We start from the raw sequence: 18,201 nt of genomic DNA on the forward strand, positions 1-18,201 counted from the left end.
TTGGAGAGCCGTGCAGAGAGAGTTGGGTACTCAGGTTGAGTTGAGCATAGCTTTTCACCCTCAGACGGACGGGCAATCTGAGTGCACTATTCATATATTAAGGACATGTTGTGTACTTGTGTCATTGATTATGGAGGGTCATGGGATCAGTTTCTACCGCTCATAGAGTTTTCTTATAACAACAGTCACCAGTAGAGTATTCAGATGGCCCCATATGAGGCTTTGTACGGGAGGTGGTGTAGATCTCCGATAGGTTGGTTTGAGCGGGTGAGGCTAGGCTATTGGGTACAGACTTGGTGCAAGATGTTTCAGACAAGGTGAAGGTGATTCAGGAAAGGCTTCGTACAGCGCAGTCGAGGTCAAAGATGTGGAGACATCTAGCTATTTTGGAGACATTAGCTATTTTGGAGCGTCAGGTTCGAAAATTGAGGTCAAAGGATATAGCTTCAGTGAAAGTGAAGTGGAGAGATCGGCCCATGGAGGAGGCTACCTGGGAGATCGAGCAGGAGATGCAGAGCAGCTATCCTCACATGTTTGAGGCTTTAGGTATGTTTCTTGACTCGTTCGAGGACAAACGTTTGTTTAAGATGGGGGATGTGACGACCAGATCGATCGTCTCTTGAGTTACCGCTATTGTTTCCCCATTTCTACTTCTTATTGCTTTGCTTATAGGTATTTTGTGTTATCGGGTTGGTTAGCTCGGGTTCGAAAAGGTTTTGGTGAGGTTTGAGATACTTAGTCTCTTTTAAGTAAGCTTAAGTTGAAAAGGTCAACCGAATATTGACTTATGTGTTAGAGGGCTCGGATGTGAGTTCTGATGGTTCAGATAGCTCCGGGAGGTGATTTGGGACTTAGGAGCGTGATCGGAATGTGTTTTGGAGGTCCGGAGTGAATTTAGGCTTGAATTGGCGAAATTGGAATTTTGGCATTTTTTGGTTGATAGGTGAGATTTTGATATAGGGTTCAGAATGGAATTCCGAAAGTTTCAGTAGGTCCGTTGTATCATTTGGGATGTGTGTGCGAAATTTCAGGTCATTCGAACGTGGTTTGGTAGACCTTTTGATCGAAAGCGGAATTTAGAAGATTTTGGAATTCTTAGACTTAAATCCGATGCAAGTTTGGTGTTTTGATGTTGTTTTGAGTGTTCCGAAGGTTGGAACAAGTTTGAATGATGTTATAGGATATGTTGTCATGTTTGGTTGAGGTCTTGATGGCCTCGAGTGAGTTTCGGGTGGTTAAACGGATGAAATTGCATGTTGAGAAGTTTCAGATTTTGCTTCAGGTCTGTTGCAAACCTTTTGTTCTTCGCGATCGCGTATAAGGGGTTGTGATCGCGTAGGCTTAGTTGGGGTTGAGGCGGAGTTTCTCTACGCGATCGCGTGGAGTTGGTTGCGATCGCGTGGGTCTGTGTGGTGTACCTTCGCGTTCGCGTGAGTCTTGTTACGATCGCGTGGGTCTGAGTGGTATTGCTTCGCGATCGCGTGGAGCTTTATGCGATCGCGTAAGGTTAAGTGGGGGCAGTCAGCATTTGTGCTTCGCGATCGCGAGGCTATTTCCGCAATCGTACTGAAGGAAATTTAATAGCTGGGCAGAATGTTTAAAAAGGTCATTTCCGCGATTTTTAGCCTAAGTTCCTCCACTTTTGGGCGATTTTGAAGCTTTTTGAAAGGGATTGAAAAGGGATCAAGGGGGTGAAAGTATGATTTCTGGACTTTATACTCAATCTTAATGTCATTTCTACCTAATTAATATTTAAGCCTAATATTGAAGAACTAGGGCTTGTAATTGGAGACCTAAAATTAGGGATTTGAGGGATCATTTGTGGTTAGATTTTGATAATTTTGATATGAATGAACTCGGGGAGTGATAAGGAGTCTATTGATGTAATTTTTATCGGAATCCGAGACGTGGGCCCGGAGGTCGGGTTTGGCCAATTTCAGGATTTGTGTTGTAATTTAATTTCTTTCGAGTGGGCCTTGTTCCCTTAGTATATTTTGATGGTTTTGCACTGATTTTGGTTAGATTTGGAGCATCCGAAGGCCGATTCGAGAGGCAAGGGCATTGTGGGCTAGAGTTTGGATCGGATAGAGATGAGTAATGATTGTAAATGTTGTCCTAATGGTATGAAACCCCGGATTTCACATTGTTATGCTATATTTGAGGTGACGCACACACTAGATGACGAGCGTGGGGTCGTGTACCATTGGGGATTGTGATTTAGTCCATCCCGAATGACTGTTTTACCGCGTATTTGGTTGAAAACTGTTTCTTATCATCATGTTTTGGGCGGAATGACATATTTGGGCCCCGTGCCAACTGTTTTGAACTCTTAGTGGATTTTTACTGTTATTTCCCCATTGTTTTGATTTTATATCTGTACCCAGTCATGCTATATTCTACTGTTTTCATAAATCAGCCATGTTTACTCTGTTTTAACACTTTAAATAATATTTTTGGCTGAGCATCATGTTTTACTATGCCCGAGTGGCTTTTAGAGATTTCTGACTGAGTAGGGCCGAGGGCCTGTGTTGTGAGGATTATTATGGGATTGGGCTGCACGCTGCAGCAGTGTTGTACTGAATGATGATTATGAGGCCGAGGGCCTGAGTTGTACGCCACAAGGTGGCTTGATATGAGGCCGAGAGCCTGATTGATTATGCCACGAGATAGCTTGATATTGGATTGGGCCATAACGGGCCCCTCCCGGAGTCTGATTGATTATGCCAGTATAGCCCGAGGGGCTGGTGTTGTTCCATGTTATTGCCCGAGCGGCTGATTCTGTTGACATTGTGCCCGAGGGGCGGATTTTATGTGTTTATCTTTTCTAGTTGCTCTTCAATTACTTGTTTAACTGTTGAAAGGTGTTTTAAAGAAGCCTGATTGTTTTATTGCATTTTATTGGTTTTACACTACCTCTTTATAACATGTTGTTGTGTTTTTACGTGATTTCTTATCGCTCAATCTTCATTTATTGTTATTATTCACTGAGTTGGGGTACTCACTTTACTCCCTGCACCCTGTGTGCAAATTCAGGAGCTTCAGGTCCCGCCAGTGAGGGTTGATTACTCCCAACAGGCCATTCGGAGTCCACTAGGTAGCTGTTTGGCGTTCGCAACCCAGTGTTTCTCCCTCCTATCTTACTTTCTGTTTCTAGATCTGTAATAGATTGTACAAACTCTTTCGGACCCTTAGACACATGTTTAGATGCTCATGACTGGTAACACTCCGATGTCGGGTTGTGTTTGTTCCGTAAATTGTACTGTTTCGCTGTTTCTTTTGGGATTTAATCATGTTAATGACTTAAATTGTGTTATTTTAATTGTTAAAATGAATTGAGTATTGTGTCGGCTGGCCTTGTCTTCACGAGAGACGACATTACGATTGGGTCTAGGTTTAGGGTCGTGACATTGATTGAAAGCCAAGTGAAGCTAATTAAAGAACTTAATTTTTGCATGAGTTGTTGCTTTGACTGATGATCGTGAATTCGTGATTGGCTTAATTAGGTACTTTTTTTTATTTTTAACTTTCGTAGTTAATTGATTTATTGTTTGTTTAGCATCTTCTATTATCAAATCTAGTCACTTTCATTGTGACTTGTTTCCAATATGATTTGACATTGATATGATATAAACTGGCTACCGAAATTTCAACTATGAGTCAATATCAAATGATGTAAAATTTTGAGTGGGGTAAAGAAAGTTTTGAGAAAGAAAATTGAAGGGTAACCAATTGCGGCGTGATTGATAAAGCACTAAATTTAATTCTGATATTTTGTTGAATATATCACAAAAGAACTCAAGAAGCATGCACTAACATTGCGTTATGACTATTTTGATTCCGACTTACTTTTCCAGTAGTTACTCCCTCCGTTTTACATTAGTAGTCGTGGTTACTAAATATAGTTGTCTCAAATTCTTTATTTTAAAAATTCAAAACAAAATTAATTTTTTTTTTTTACCCTTAGTAATAATTGTTCTTGAAAGTGAAGATAACACATAAATAGAATAAATATTCAATGAAGAGAGATTATATCTTAAGACATAAATAAGGGTAGAATAGTCAAATCCCTTTCCTAATTAATATTTCTTAAGGAGTGTGTAAAATAGAAACACGACACATAATAAGAGACAGAGGAAGTACTATTTGACTTTAAAGATTTTTGCACACATTTTGAAAAATTCATTTAATAAGATTAATATTTTTCCAAACTATCATTTATTTCTTCTTTAAATATTTTATTTAATTTACACTCCATTGAGTCCTAATAGACCGACATGAATTGTGATGGGATTGATATGATCCTCCACCCTGAAAGAGAGATTTTGGGTTCGGGTTAGAAACTTCTGAGTATGGAGAAAAAAATATTTCAGAGTGTGTGTATTGAATTAAAAATGGACATTGTATTGTGGGGTTTCCAAATAGTAGTTCATACGTAGCTTTCAATTTTCAGAAGAGACATCGCTTTCATTTGGATGGCTTCAACAAACCATCTTGAAAGAGCCAATTCCTTTAGAAACTGTCTGTCCACTTTCGTAAAGGAGGCAACTTCGTGGAGAAAATTCTTTAAATATTACTCTAAAAAAAGAAGAAAAAATTGGGTAGGCATATAATTAAAAGATGTTGAAATTAGAAGTTGTAAATAGTTGTACATTTATGTATTTATGTAGTACTATTCTTGAAGGGATTAGTTAAGGAAGTTAATAGATGATTAGTTATGTTAGTTAGTATAATAAAGGGTGTACAGTTCATTTATAGCTAAGCAATTAACAGAAGAAACGGTTTCTTCATTTTCCAGTTCCGTTCCTTCTCTCTAATTCTCTCTCTCTGTTCCTTCTCTTGTTCGAGCTCATCAATGGCAAAACCTAGGGTTAGATTTTAACATGGTATCAGAGTCGTGGTTCTTCGCGACTGAGCAACGAGCATTTCACCAGATCAACTTCCTATGCTTCTCTTCTATTTCACCTGCTCTTTGATCTCTTCTTCTTTCAGTTTTTAATTTTTCCTCAGATCTGTTTCTTTCTACCAATTTTCCGTCAAAATGACGCTTGATTCACCTCAAATCACAGTTGGATCTTCACATGCAAACAATCAACAGATTGATTGTAATGATCCTCTATATGTTCATCCTTCAGATACACCAGGTATGTCACTTGTTGTCGTGCCCCTTTTTTTCCTCCGCGGAGAGAGAAGTCCGGGTTTCGACATTCATGGGGGTAATAACTCATTTCCTTTTGGGAATTGGGTGTTTGATGAGTCGCCACCTAACGGATTATGGTGTATTAGGGCACCTAGAGCAATTAACTCTTAGACAAGTTTGCATTACCAGAGATTTAGGGTAAGGGCTCGAAATAACCTTGAGGGAAATGGTTAGGCACCCTTCGCGGTCCACAACGGTGGGTCCCGGCCAAACTTATACTATGTGAATTAGTCATTTTAGCAAATAAATAATTTTAACACACTCTTGCAAGTAAAGGCATGTTTTGACATTCATGTATGGTTCAAGTAATGGAATAAAAGAAAAGGTTTGAACAAGTTACACATATATAAAGGAAAGTAAATTTATTTAAACAACGGAAATTGGGAAAGAGGGGTCCTAGGTTGGTTAGCCTACAGGATCACCCCACACAATGCCCGGTAAACACTCCTCAATGAGGGCCTACACGTGACATTAGCGCGTAGTCATCATATCCTTACTACCCAATTCCCTCCCCTTGGTCATAACCTAAAGCGTTCTAATAGCCTTGATAATGTCCTATGCGTGCACTACCCATCCCTTCCTTGTGGCCCTGGAGGTATTTAGGACCTCTAATTTAGGCAGTTCTAGAACTTCCTAAGGTTTTAAAGGATAAAAGTCTAGGCGTCAATAGAAAATAATTAGGACTGCATTTAAAGAGAACAAATTAGAGGCTCACATTCACCTTCACAAATATAACAAGTAAGTGCACATCTTCAAACAACAGTCAAGTATTTTAAGAAAATCCTAGAACATGATATCTAAGTGAGCAGGGATTATACAGCATTGAATTAAGACTGAAGTGTCAAAGACCTACTGATTTTAGACCTGTGAATGCGAGCAGTTTTAAAAAGCAGTTTTATAGTTGCAGGACTTTAATCGCCCTATAGGCTTGCCTAAATGCATAACAGTGGTGTCCTAAGAGCATGACATCTATATTGATTATGAATGCATTAAAACGACAAAAATAATTTTTAAACGACAACTTGAGATCCTATAGACATGCTTTCTAGCAGTATTAACTTAAGGACGTATTTGAAAACTTATTAAGAAACGGACAGATTAATTAAGTAACCCAATTCAGAATAAACAAACGTGAATTAAACTGATTTACTTAACTAAACTGGTTTTAAGTTCTATAGGCATGATTTCTATTAGAGGTGATTTTAATTCTTATAGGCATGGTATCTAGGTATTAAAAGCTGACTTTGAACCTATAGACATGATTTCTAGGGAGGCGAATTTGAATACATGCTGTAATGAAAATTGAGCTTCAATTACTTTACACTCTATGGGCATGATATCTAATTATAAATCTGATTTTAACCCTATAGGCATGATATCTAATTATAAAGCTAATTTTAACCCTATAGGCATGTTCTCTATTATTAAAGTCATTTAAATCCTATAGGCATGGTTTCTAATATTGTGGAAGTAAAGCAAACATAGTAAACACATTTGAATTAACACAGCCCTATAGGCATGGTATCTACCCAAGCTACCCAACATATATATGACTACCCACATTTTCATTAATCACCCCAATGTTGTTTACAATAATTATACAGACCAATGAATAAAATATATAAATAAACAGTAGTTAATCTATAGGGAGCTTGCAGTAGGCTCGAATGACTTCCCAAGCCTCCAATAGCCTAAAATGTCAAAGTTCCATAGATAATTTCATGTCTAGGTGTGTCAGAGTTCCTTAAGGATCTCAAGGATTCCGAGCAGTGCTCACACCTTTTCTCAAATAATAACTGACTTAGGTGCAATGTGGAAAGGCCAGCTCTGACATGCCAGAGTTCAGAGAGATCTCAAGGATCTCAAGTCAGTACACATGTCAGAGGGGCAGAAACTAGTATTCTAAGAGTAAAGTGAGAGTGCATAACAGTTGAAGGAGTTTAACATAAAGGTATTAAGATTGAAAAGAACTCTTTGAAAACCATTAGTGCTGAAACGGTTTGAGGAGAGTACCAAAACAGCTGGCAATCAATTGGTCATAAGAGAAATCCAGATTCAGAAAAGAACACTTAACAAACAGATTCACATAGGGATAAAAGGATTGGGGGTACATAAGAGTCACATTGGGGTACATGGATAGGGTATAGAGGAAACATATAGTCAACAAATTGCATAACACACTTGGGATCTTAGAGACTCAGTAGTTAAGACATAGATAATAGTTGGTATGTCTTGAACAGGATTGAACATACAGTTTGGACATGTTAGGTGAAGAAGTAAGCAGGAAAGAGTGCAGAAAATAAAGCATGCATTGATCAAGACAAAATTTAGACATGTTGAGCAAAGAAGTAAACAGGAACACAAGTTGAATTCATAACTGATGAACTAGTGCAGGAATGAAACACATAGGGTTTGGATTTCAAAACTTAACTAGATACATACCAGTTGAAAAAAAGGGTGCAGAATATAAAGCAAATAAAGTTCCAATATCTAGCTTTGGCTTTCAGCTGGCTAGATCAGGGAATATCACAAGTAGTAGAAGAGAAAGAGAACTTTAGAGTGTAAAGAGTAGTATTTTTTGAACTATTATTCGTTGTTCAGAACTTAAAATAAGAGGGGGTTTATATAGTAATCAAAACTTAACAAATAAGGTAAGAGATCAATTAAGTAGTAAATCAGGGAAGTCACATATGAATCAGCAAGTCCTTCCCTTAATCAAGGGACAATTACATCAACGATAAAAGCAAGCTAAGTATTTAAGGAAAAGAATCAAGTAAGCTTTGGGTATAGGGTAGGTAATTAGGGGTAAATGAATAGAAGTTTAATTAAGGAAACAATTAGTAAGAATCAGTAAAATACAAACAAGGCAAGGGAAAATTCATTAAGGCAGGCAATTCTATCAAGTCGAGTAGAGAGATAAGAATCGAAAGTTTAAGGGAAAGTACTCAAATTAAACGAGGAAATAAGGGATCAGAATAATCAAAGATTTAAACAAAGAGAAAGTCATGAAAGAGTCAGCAATTTTAGCATATAAAATAAGGCAAGACATGAATAGTCAGGAATCGACACATAACTTTTAGCAAAACAAAAGGGTAAATGACGACACTGATTCAATGAGAGAGATACAGGTCTTAACATGAATAGTCAGGATGAACACAAGCATATAGAATCAGTGAAAGGGTTGAACTAAGAAATTCAGTAGAAGTATATTAGGACAAGAAAATCACGAAAAATCACAAGAACCCAAAGCAAGAACACAATCAGATGTACCAGTACTCAGAAACCAAATGAAGAACCCCAAAAATTAGGGCTTTCAGTACAAGCAAGCTAAGGTTGTAGCAAACTTATAAAATCAGTCAAAACATATGAGAAGCAGAAGATTAAATACAAAAAGTTATCAAACATTTTGTAAAAGGAATTCCAGAAACCCTAGATTAGAAAAAGATGAAAATCACTTGAAAATCATATGATCCTTGTAAAGAACCTCAAGGTTGTTGTAAAACTCACATGAAACAAGCTTAAATCATCTTAGATCTGTACGGATCTAAGAGGTTTAGAAAATGAAATTAGGGTTTCGAAGAGAACGGCACAGAGGTGAAGAAACATACTTAGAAACTCATAGATCGTAGTCAATATAGGACGATCTTACTCGGAATCCCACTGGAACGGCCTGAAACAGGCGAGAAAGTGACCATAGATGCAAGCCAACTAGCCCTGGTCCCTTGAAGACCCTGGAGATGGTAAGACTAACGTGAGGGAGGCCATTGGAGGCCTGGGGAGTGGTGAGAAGTCATTGGAGATGGCCATGGACGAGGGTCAGTGAGGTTCGATTAGGGTTAGGTTGAGAGATTTTGAGAGATGAGAGGAACAGATGACGGCGGTGAGAAGATGGAAATGATTAGGGTTTGGGGGGTATAGGTTAGTTTATTTTAGGAAGGGTCGTTTGTGGCCGTTGATCTCTATGATCAACGGCCGGGATTAAAGGGTTTTAGGGGGCCGGATCGGGGTAGCTGGGTTTGGGGTGGGTAATTTAGTTGGGGATTGGGCTGGTAATTGAGTTAGATTGGGGCTGAAATTGAAAATAAAATAGGCTAGATTTTAATAGCCACTTTTAATAGTCAAATAATTTATAAAAATAATAAATGATTTCCAAAAAATATCTGCGTGTACTAAATAATTTAAAATAGTTGTTTAATATTTTAAAAATATAAAATATCATTTTATGCATCAATAATGTAATTATACGTTAACATGGACTATTATTGCAAAGATATGCAATTTAGCCTAAAAATGTAAATACAATTATAAAAATGCACTAAAATGTTTAAACACTATTTTGGCATAAATAAAGAATTTAGATGACTAAATCACCACAAAAATAATTTGAAAGATAATTATTGGAAATTTTGTAAATAAAAAGAGAAGGAATAAATCAATTTGGAGCTTTTAAAAATTATAGAAAAAATTATAAAAATGTTATGCATGCTTATAACTGCATATGTGCTATTTTGAAAGTATATATATGTATTAAAAATATATGATGAAAAATTGGGTATCAACACTTGTTCCTCAATTGTTAATTGGAACTGAAAATTACTCGGAATGGAGGCGATCTATGGAGGCGATCTATGGAGACATCACTCCTTGTGAAAAATAAACTTGGATTTATTGATGGAACTTTTACTAGAGAGCAGTACGAGAAGAATGTCTTTTAATTAAGGTAGTGGGATCGTTGCAATGCCATAGTGCAGTCATGGATTCAAAGTTCTGTGGCTAAGGAACTCAAGAAGGAAATTGTGTACTCTTCAAATGCACAGAAGGTCTGGAAAGTACTTAAGGATTGTTTTGACAAGATTAATGCTACTAAGGTATATCATATGAATAGGGAAATTAGCTGCCTAACATAGGGAATTTCTAGTGTATCTACCTATTTCTCTAACCTCAATGATCTCTGGGATGAATTTGAGTTAATAATACCTGAACCATGTGACTATGAGAAATCTAAAATATTTGTTGAGTTTCTTCGCCAACAGAAACTTATGAATTTCTTAATGGGATTAAATGATACTTATGCACCTTAGAGGAGTCAAATACTAATGATGCAACCAACACCTTCACTCGATCAAGCATATTCAATGATTGTTTAGGAAGAAAGTCAAAGGCTGAGCAGTGGATATGGTGTACATAGTGAAATTCTAGGAAGTGGACCTATGAATACTGAAAGTAGCTCTTATGTATCGGCAAACAACTCAAATGTGAAGTTTAAAAGGAACACAAATCTATTTTGTGATTATTGTAAAATAAAAGGACACAAAAGAGAAACTTGTTATAAGTTGGTAGGGTATCCACGGGGTTTTAAGCTCAATAACAAAAGAAGAGGACCTAATGACAACTACACACCTGCAGCACATAATATGAGTGTAATGGAGGAGAATAAGTAAATAGGAACTGATGGAATTGGTATGATAAATGGCATGATCAATGCAGCAGCTCCTATCTTCACACCTGAGCAGTACTAACAGATACTTGATCATGCCCAACTCTAGTCCTGTAGACATGTGATTTTTGACCCTCCCCAAGATTTTACACATTTTTAGTGTAAAATATTTAGTTTACGTTTAATATCGTTATTTTAAATACTTTTGACTCTTTTACTTTATTTTATCACAAAAAAAAATCACAAAAAAAAAAATTCATCTTTAGGTTAAAGTCAATAGTATATTTATATTTATAGTATTATAACATTTGAAAATACAAAAAATTTAGTTTCACTCATAGTATTTAGTTTTATATTAGTTTATTTTAATTTAGAGTGCTTTTTATATTTTTATAGATACATTGTATTATTTGGTTTTTTTAGCCTAAGTTCAAACCCAAAAGACATAGTCCTGCCCAATTACCCTTAGCATATTCTTCTCAACCTATTAGCCCACTTAAGTGCCAGATTTAATTCTAGTCATCTATTTCCTTCTAATCCAATGGTCATAATCCTTTCACACTTCCATATAAAATACTCAATTATAGAAAAATTACCCTAAGTTATCAATCCTTAGACCTAGCTAACACACAAAAAACGGCAGAATAGCAAAAAATCTTCGAACCCAGCAGACGTTCCCCACCCTCACTCCCGATCTCTCTCTGTAACTCTATAGTTAAAGAACTTTGTCGTGCCTCAAGGCATTTGTGAGGGATTAGTATCGTCCCTTTATGAAATAAAATACGCGAATTTGTGAGGCATTTCCAATTTAAGTTTTGCCGAGTCTAGTGAAGCAGCAAATAGTCAGGTCTTAAGTTCACTTGAACCATTGAATTACATAGTGATATCACTTATTCCAGGCATTAGTGAGGAAATACATACACAAAAAACGAAAAAACAAACAACACACGCACACAAGGATGGAGGAAATGGAATTTGGATAGAAACTTTAGTCCAATTTTAGATTCTGATCCATTAGAAAAATTGTGGTGTTGGAATTGATTTTTGGAATCAGCCAAAACGGAAGGAAAACATATGGATAAAGATAGTAGAGTTTGAGGTTTGGCGCCAGTGTTCACTTGCACGCCGAGGTTGATTCTGGTGTCGAGTTGAGGTTCCGGTTTGTAATTTTGGTGTTTCAGTCAAAGGATTGTTGCTTTGTTTAGCCCGATTGACTTGCAACTTTCAACATTGTTCATCAATAAAAGGTCCATTTCTCATTTTTCTTGTGTTATAATAGCTTGATGCGCGTGTTGGTTGATTTGTGATTCTACGTTATTTGAGTAGCATGTTTTAGTTTTTAATTAAATTATTTTAATTAGCTTTTATTTCGATTGTGATGCATGTAGTCTCGGGATCTTGAATAAATGTGTTTAATCGGGTAGATGGAAAAATTGGAGTTGTTTCTTTCTTGGCAAGGAATAAGAATGGGCCATTAGGTAGGCCTTGGACTATAAGGAATCTGGCCAAGTAATAGATCATGTTAGCTAGTCTATTTGCCCCAATAATATCTTGTTCATAAATTTGGCATCGCAATAATCTCAAAGTTTGGGAAGAATTATGAATATGTTTAAATTTATCATCGCGATTGTGTACACGTTCGCATGACATAATTATGATTTTTAAAATAAATCGAGGTATGCGTTCGCGCAACTTCAACCAAAATTTCTTAATAATAATAAAGCGTGATTAATTGTGGACACGTACGCATGACACCATTATTGACGCGCCAAACGAAATGAGTACACGTACGCGTGACTCATTTTTCTAGATAACTCCCAATTTAGGAATAATTAAGCAAATAAAAGCGGTAAGAGGTAAACATGTCCATAGGTTTAAAAATAAGTAATTAAATAATTTAATTAATTCATATATAATTATTAAAGCAACCGTGCTAGAATTGCGGAACTCCGGAATGCCTAACACCTTCTTCCGGGTTAACAGAATTCCTTACCGGAATTTTTGTGTTTCGCAGACTGTAAAACAGAGTCAAACTTCCTCAATTCGGGATTTTAAACCAATGACTTGGGACATCATAAATTATCCCATGTGGCGACTCTGAATTCGAATAAATAATCTTGTTTCGATTATTGTCACTTTAATTGGAAAAACTCCCTTATATCCCTTTCGGGTAAAAAAGGAGGTGTGACAAGTCCTAAAAAAGATAAGTGGTCGCTGCATATATAATCCGGTCTAAAAGTCCGGAGTCGAATCCCACAGAGAACTAAGGCTTAGCTATATCTGTTTAATATCACTAAAAAGACAAGTTTGAACAATTTTCAAAATTATAAAGATTGAGATTTATGTTTCTAACTAATTAACTAGCAAATATTATAAAGCGGTAAAATTATCAACTAACGAGACAAAGGGTTGGAGACTAAATTAAGGAGGTCTAGAGTTATGATTTTTTCAATTGTCGGAATCCTTCCAACTATGTTTCCTACAATTTTGCCGATGTATTCTCTACTAATCGTGAGCACTTTAGGTGCTGTAATTCTCTTTCGAGCAGCTACAACAATTTACTAGACATATTCTCTCAAACTATGCTAGTTGGCTTCATCTAACCGCTCACTATGACCACGTCAAGGCTTTGTTATTTCTAAACCTACCTTCAAACCCGCCGTGTTGATTTCTCACATACGTTAGGAGTGACGTTGTTCAACAACCACCTAAATATATATACTTTCTCAAGCAACACATAATAAATAGGCACAGTCAATCGATGGTCATTCAATCAACAACAATCAACACGTAGTTGAACAAGTAGAGAAATCCTACGGCTCAATTATATAAAAACATAACAAGAATTTATCCTACAAAAGGTTCCATCAAAATCCTAGAGAACAAAATAGCTATTCATAATAGTATGTAAAACTACAATACTAAAATCCATAACCAACAATGAAAAATAGGAATAGAAAGGAAAAACTCATAAAAGAATTCTCCGCCTTGCTCATATTGTGTCTCTGCCTCCTTAGGTCTAAATTATATCAAAAGTTTTCAAAATACCGTTTTTCCATGTATATATACCAAGTAGGGTTGGGCCCAAACAATTACACCTTTTCCTATGCAAAAAAGGACACATTTTCCAAATAGGACGTGCGCGGCCGCGCTCAGACCGCGCATATCCACTTTGATTCTGCCTGACGAGCGCGGTCGCGCAATTGATGCGCACTTTTCACCCTGTTCTATTGCAAATTTGGAAATACGTAAAACATAAAAGTTGTAGCCCTTAAGTTATCTTTCCAACCATATATTGTGGAGCCCAAATGAAATTCCGAGCAAAACGTTATGTCTATTTTACTAGACAATGCGCAATATGCCTACTCGAGTCTTCGTTTGTTCTTAACTATCAAATTTGACCCCCGAACACGATCCCGACTTAATTCCTTGGGCTTTTGCTCAGACTTAAAAGCTCCAAATCACTAGAATTCATTCCATAACATCTATATAGCTCGGAATCACTCCTACAAGGCATAAAACACACAATTAGTGCAAAACACTAGCGATTAAAGCGCAAACTCAACTAAAGTGCAATAAAGTAGAGTGTAATAATCAACTAAAATATGTAATTATAGCCTATCATCAATACTCAGAATGTTGAGCAAGGAAAAAGGACCAGCAGAAGAACAAACACCAGTAGATGTGGCTAATAGGGCAGGTAATTCAATCACTGACCAAATTAAGTGGACCATTGACACTCGCGCTTCAAATCACATAGTTCCTTCCTTAGATCTGTTGTCTTGTCCTAAGTCTGTTTCTCATTCCAAGTCTACTTCAGTCCATTTACCAAATGGACAAAGTACTTAGATCACTCATACAGGGTCATATTCTTTGTCTAACAATCAAACTCTACATGATTTGCTTTATGTGCCTAAGTTCAAGTATAATCTGCTATATGTGTCCAGATATACCAAGGAGCTAAATTGTAAATTCTCTTTTTATCCTAATTTCTGTCTCTTTCAGGACCTCTTCAGTGGCAAGGTGAGGGGGATTGGTAGCCTCAAGGATGGACTCTACATCCTCAATCCTTCCAAGCCTGTTGTACCTCTCATTTCCACCTGTATGACTACTGACCAGTCTGCTTCCTCAACTATGTTGTGGTATCAAAGGCTTGGTCATGCTCCTCATTCAGTTCTTAAGAAGATACCTACAATAAAGACATTGTTGTCTAATCTTAGTTCTTGTAACTGTCATGTTTGTCCATTAGCTAAACAAACTAGATTGACATTTCCTACTAGTGTTTCATGATCAAAATGTTCCTTTGAACTTGTTCATATGGATGTATGGGGTCCTTATAGAGTAAACACTTACAATGGTTATAGATATTTCCTAACTCTTGTTGATGATTTTTCAAGAATGACTTGGACCTTTCTCTTAAGACTGAAAAGTGATGTCTATGTGATTCTATCAAATTTTCTTTGTTTGGTGGAAAATCAATTTTCTTCTACTGTCAAGACCTTCAGGTCTGATAATGGATATGAGTTCTTCAATTCTCTATGTTCTAATCTAATTCAAACCAAAGGGATTGTGAATCAAAGTAGTTGTGTCTATACTCTCCAACAAAATGGAGTTGTAGAAAGGAAGCACAGATACCTACTTGAAGTAAGCAGAGCCTTGAGATTTCATACTGCATTGCCTTTAAAAATGTGGGGTGAATGTATTCTAGCAGCCACTTATCTCATAAATAGGCTGCCTAGCACTGTTTTGCATGGAAAGACTCCTTATCAGCTCTTTCATGGTTGCTCCCCTAAACTGGATCACCTAAGAATAATAGGATGCCTTTTTTGCTACCAGACTTGACTCTTGTGACAAATTCCAACCAAAATCCATTCCTGATGTTCTTCTGGGATATGCTTCTACACAAAAAGGCTATAAATTGTATGACCTTAACTCTGGAAGGACCTTTGTCAGTCGAGATGTTGTCTTTAAAGAAAATATCTTTCCTTTCAAATGTCCAAAAGAGAAATTTCTATCATCTCATCATGATTCCTCAATAGTCATACCTGAAACAAGTTCTGAGACCTTCTCTCCTTCTTCATCACTAGACTATGAACCAGGTTCATCTACTCATACATCATCCACTTCACTGCCTTCATCTCCAATTACCAACTTGCTAGCTTCACCTTCAGAACCTCACAGTCCTCTATTGACAAAAACTTCATTCCCTGATGCAGAGTCAATCCCATCAGACACCTTACTCTCTTCCTCTCCCATTGATCCTGCTACCTCTACTGAACCTAGCACTTATTCCTCACATAACTTACCAAGGAAGTTTGGGAGAACTAGCAAGCCTCTAATTTGCTTGACTGATTATGTTCATCCACCCTTACCATCTACTTCTTCCACTTCTCATCCTATTTAATATTTTGTTTCATATACTCACCTTTCTCCTTCTTTCAAAGCATTTCTTACTTTTTTTTCTGCTGATATTGAACCCTCATCTTTTCATGAAGCTAGTAAAGATCACAGATGGATTGAAGCTATGGAACTTGAAATTGAAGCACTAGAGCAGAATAACACTTGGTCTGTAGTTGACTTACCTGCTGGTAAAACACCTATTGGATGCAAATGGGTGTATAAAATAAAGTATAATACAGATGGTACCATAGAAACATTCAAGGCTAGATTAGTTTCTAAAGGCTTTACACAAGATGAAGGGTTAGATTTCCATGATATTTTCTCTCCAGTTGCTAAGATGACTACTATGAGAGTTGTCATTGCCATTGCTGCTCTCAAGCACTGGCCTATCTTTCAAATGTATGTTCAGAATGCTTTTTTGAATGGAGATCTTAAAGAGGAAGTTTACATGACTTTGCCCCAAGGATTTAGTATCCAAGGGAGCATAAAGTTTGTAGGCTACTTAAGTCCTTATATGGGCTTAAGCAAACTTCTAAATAATAGAATATGAAGCTGTCTCAAGCATATCTTCATCTGGTCTATATAGATGATCTACTTGTTACAGGGAATGATCTACAGGAAATTAAAAATGCATAAGAGTCTCTACATCAACACTTCAAGATGAAAGAACTTAGAGAAGTCAAATACTTCTTAGGCATAGAATTTGCTAGAGCAAATGAGGGAATTCTTATGACTCAAAGAAAATATGCCTTAGAGATGATTTCTGATGCAGGCTTGGCAGGTTCTAAGCCCAAAGAGACACCAATGGATCAGAACTTGAAGCTGACAAGCAATGAGGTTGACACTTGCACAGACACAAGTAAGGGAGATGAATTGCTGGAAGACAAAGGGAGCTATCAAAGGCTCATAGGAAAGCTTTTGTATCTTACAATAACAAGGCCAGATATCTCATATGCAGTGCAGTCACTAAGTCAATTTATGCATGCACCTAAGAAGTCTCACTATGAATGTCACGACCCAAAATCCACTAAGGGTCGCGATGGCGCCGAACACAACTGTCAGGCAAGCCAACACCAAATAACTAGTAATTTCTCGTTTTAATATTTCTGAAATCATTTCTTTTATACATTTAACAATAAATAATAAATTTCACTGAACAAATAGTGATACTGTTAACAATTTTAAACTACTGAGTAATACCATAGATATCCCAAAATCGGTGTCACAAGTGCATGAGCAAATTTCTAGGAAGTAAAGTAAAATACGATAATTGTCCGAAATACAATTGGACAGAAAAGAACTACTATACTCTGAAAGAGACTCTGCTGGATGCGGATCGTCTCGAGAGATGCAGCTCACCTAAGTCTCTGTATCAACTATGTTGTTGCGCCCAACGAGGCCACTAGATGTACATAAGCATGTGCAACAAAAATGCACAGCAAGTGTAGCATGAGTACGAAAACAACATGTACCCAGTAATTATCCTGTCTAATCTCGAAGAAGTAGAGACGAGAGGTCAACTTCGACACTTACTAGCGGTCAAATAATAATATACTGATAATATAGTAAATCGAGGATGTTTACAAACATGGTTGTAACTCAATAAAATGAAGCAAGTAAAAAACTCTTTTATTAATAGGGAATTTCCATATTCGTTTTCATTTTTATACATTTATTCTCAATCCAAGAAGGCAATATCCTCATTTATAAATTTGCAAGTCGAGCAATACAAGCATGCACAAATCATGTCGAGGTCATACGGCCTGATCCAACAAATATTTAAAATGTGCACTGCCAGAGGATCGAATGGCACGAACCATAGATGCATCTATTTAATATACCGAGGCATTCGGATCGTTCCACAATAGATAAACACATTCAAGCAGTCAAATCAAGAATTCATCAAGGAGCAATTATGCATGAAAAGGCAAGTTTCTCTTTAAATGTCAAGAATGATGTCTAGCCTTTTAGAAATTTATTTACATGTTCGATATGTTTTAAGAATTATTAAATTGACAACAAGGATGCAAATATTACAAGTAAAGCATGCTTTTGGGCCCTAGACTACCCGGACTTAAGCATAATAGTAGCTACGCACTGACTCATGTCACCTCGTGCGTACATAGCCCCCACAAATAGGAGCACATATCCAATTAATTTGCCTATG

General features: G+C 36.8%; 1 protein-coding gene across 1 annotated transcript; it reads left to right on the top strand.

Moving 5' to 3' along the window:
• The first annotated feature begins 16,694 nt into the window (after positions 1–16,694).
• LOC138880073 (uncharacterized mitochondrial protein AtMg00810-like) lies at positions 16,695–17,135 on the top strand. Its single transcript, XM_070159726.1, has one exon. It carries the CDS (start codon positions 16,695–16,697, stop codon positions 17,133–17,135), a length of 441 nt encoding a protein of 146 aa, XP_070015827.1.
• Positions 17,136–18,201: the final 1,066 nt, after the last annotated feature.

This window comes from Nicotiana sylvestris, chromosome 10 (assembly GCF_000393655.2).
Source record: "Nicotiana sylvestris chromosome 10, ASM39365v2, whole genome shotgun sequence".
In the NCBI taxonomy this organism is placed as follows: Eukaryota; Viridiplantae; Streptophyta; class Magnoliopsida; order Solanales; family Solanaceae; genus Nicotiana; species Nicotiana sylvestris.

Coding starts and splice junctions, on each gene's coding strand:
- LOC138880073 (XM_070159726.1), top strand. CDS start 16,695: ATGAAAGAACTTAGAGAAGTCAAATACTTCTTAGGCATAGAATTTGCT.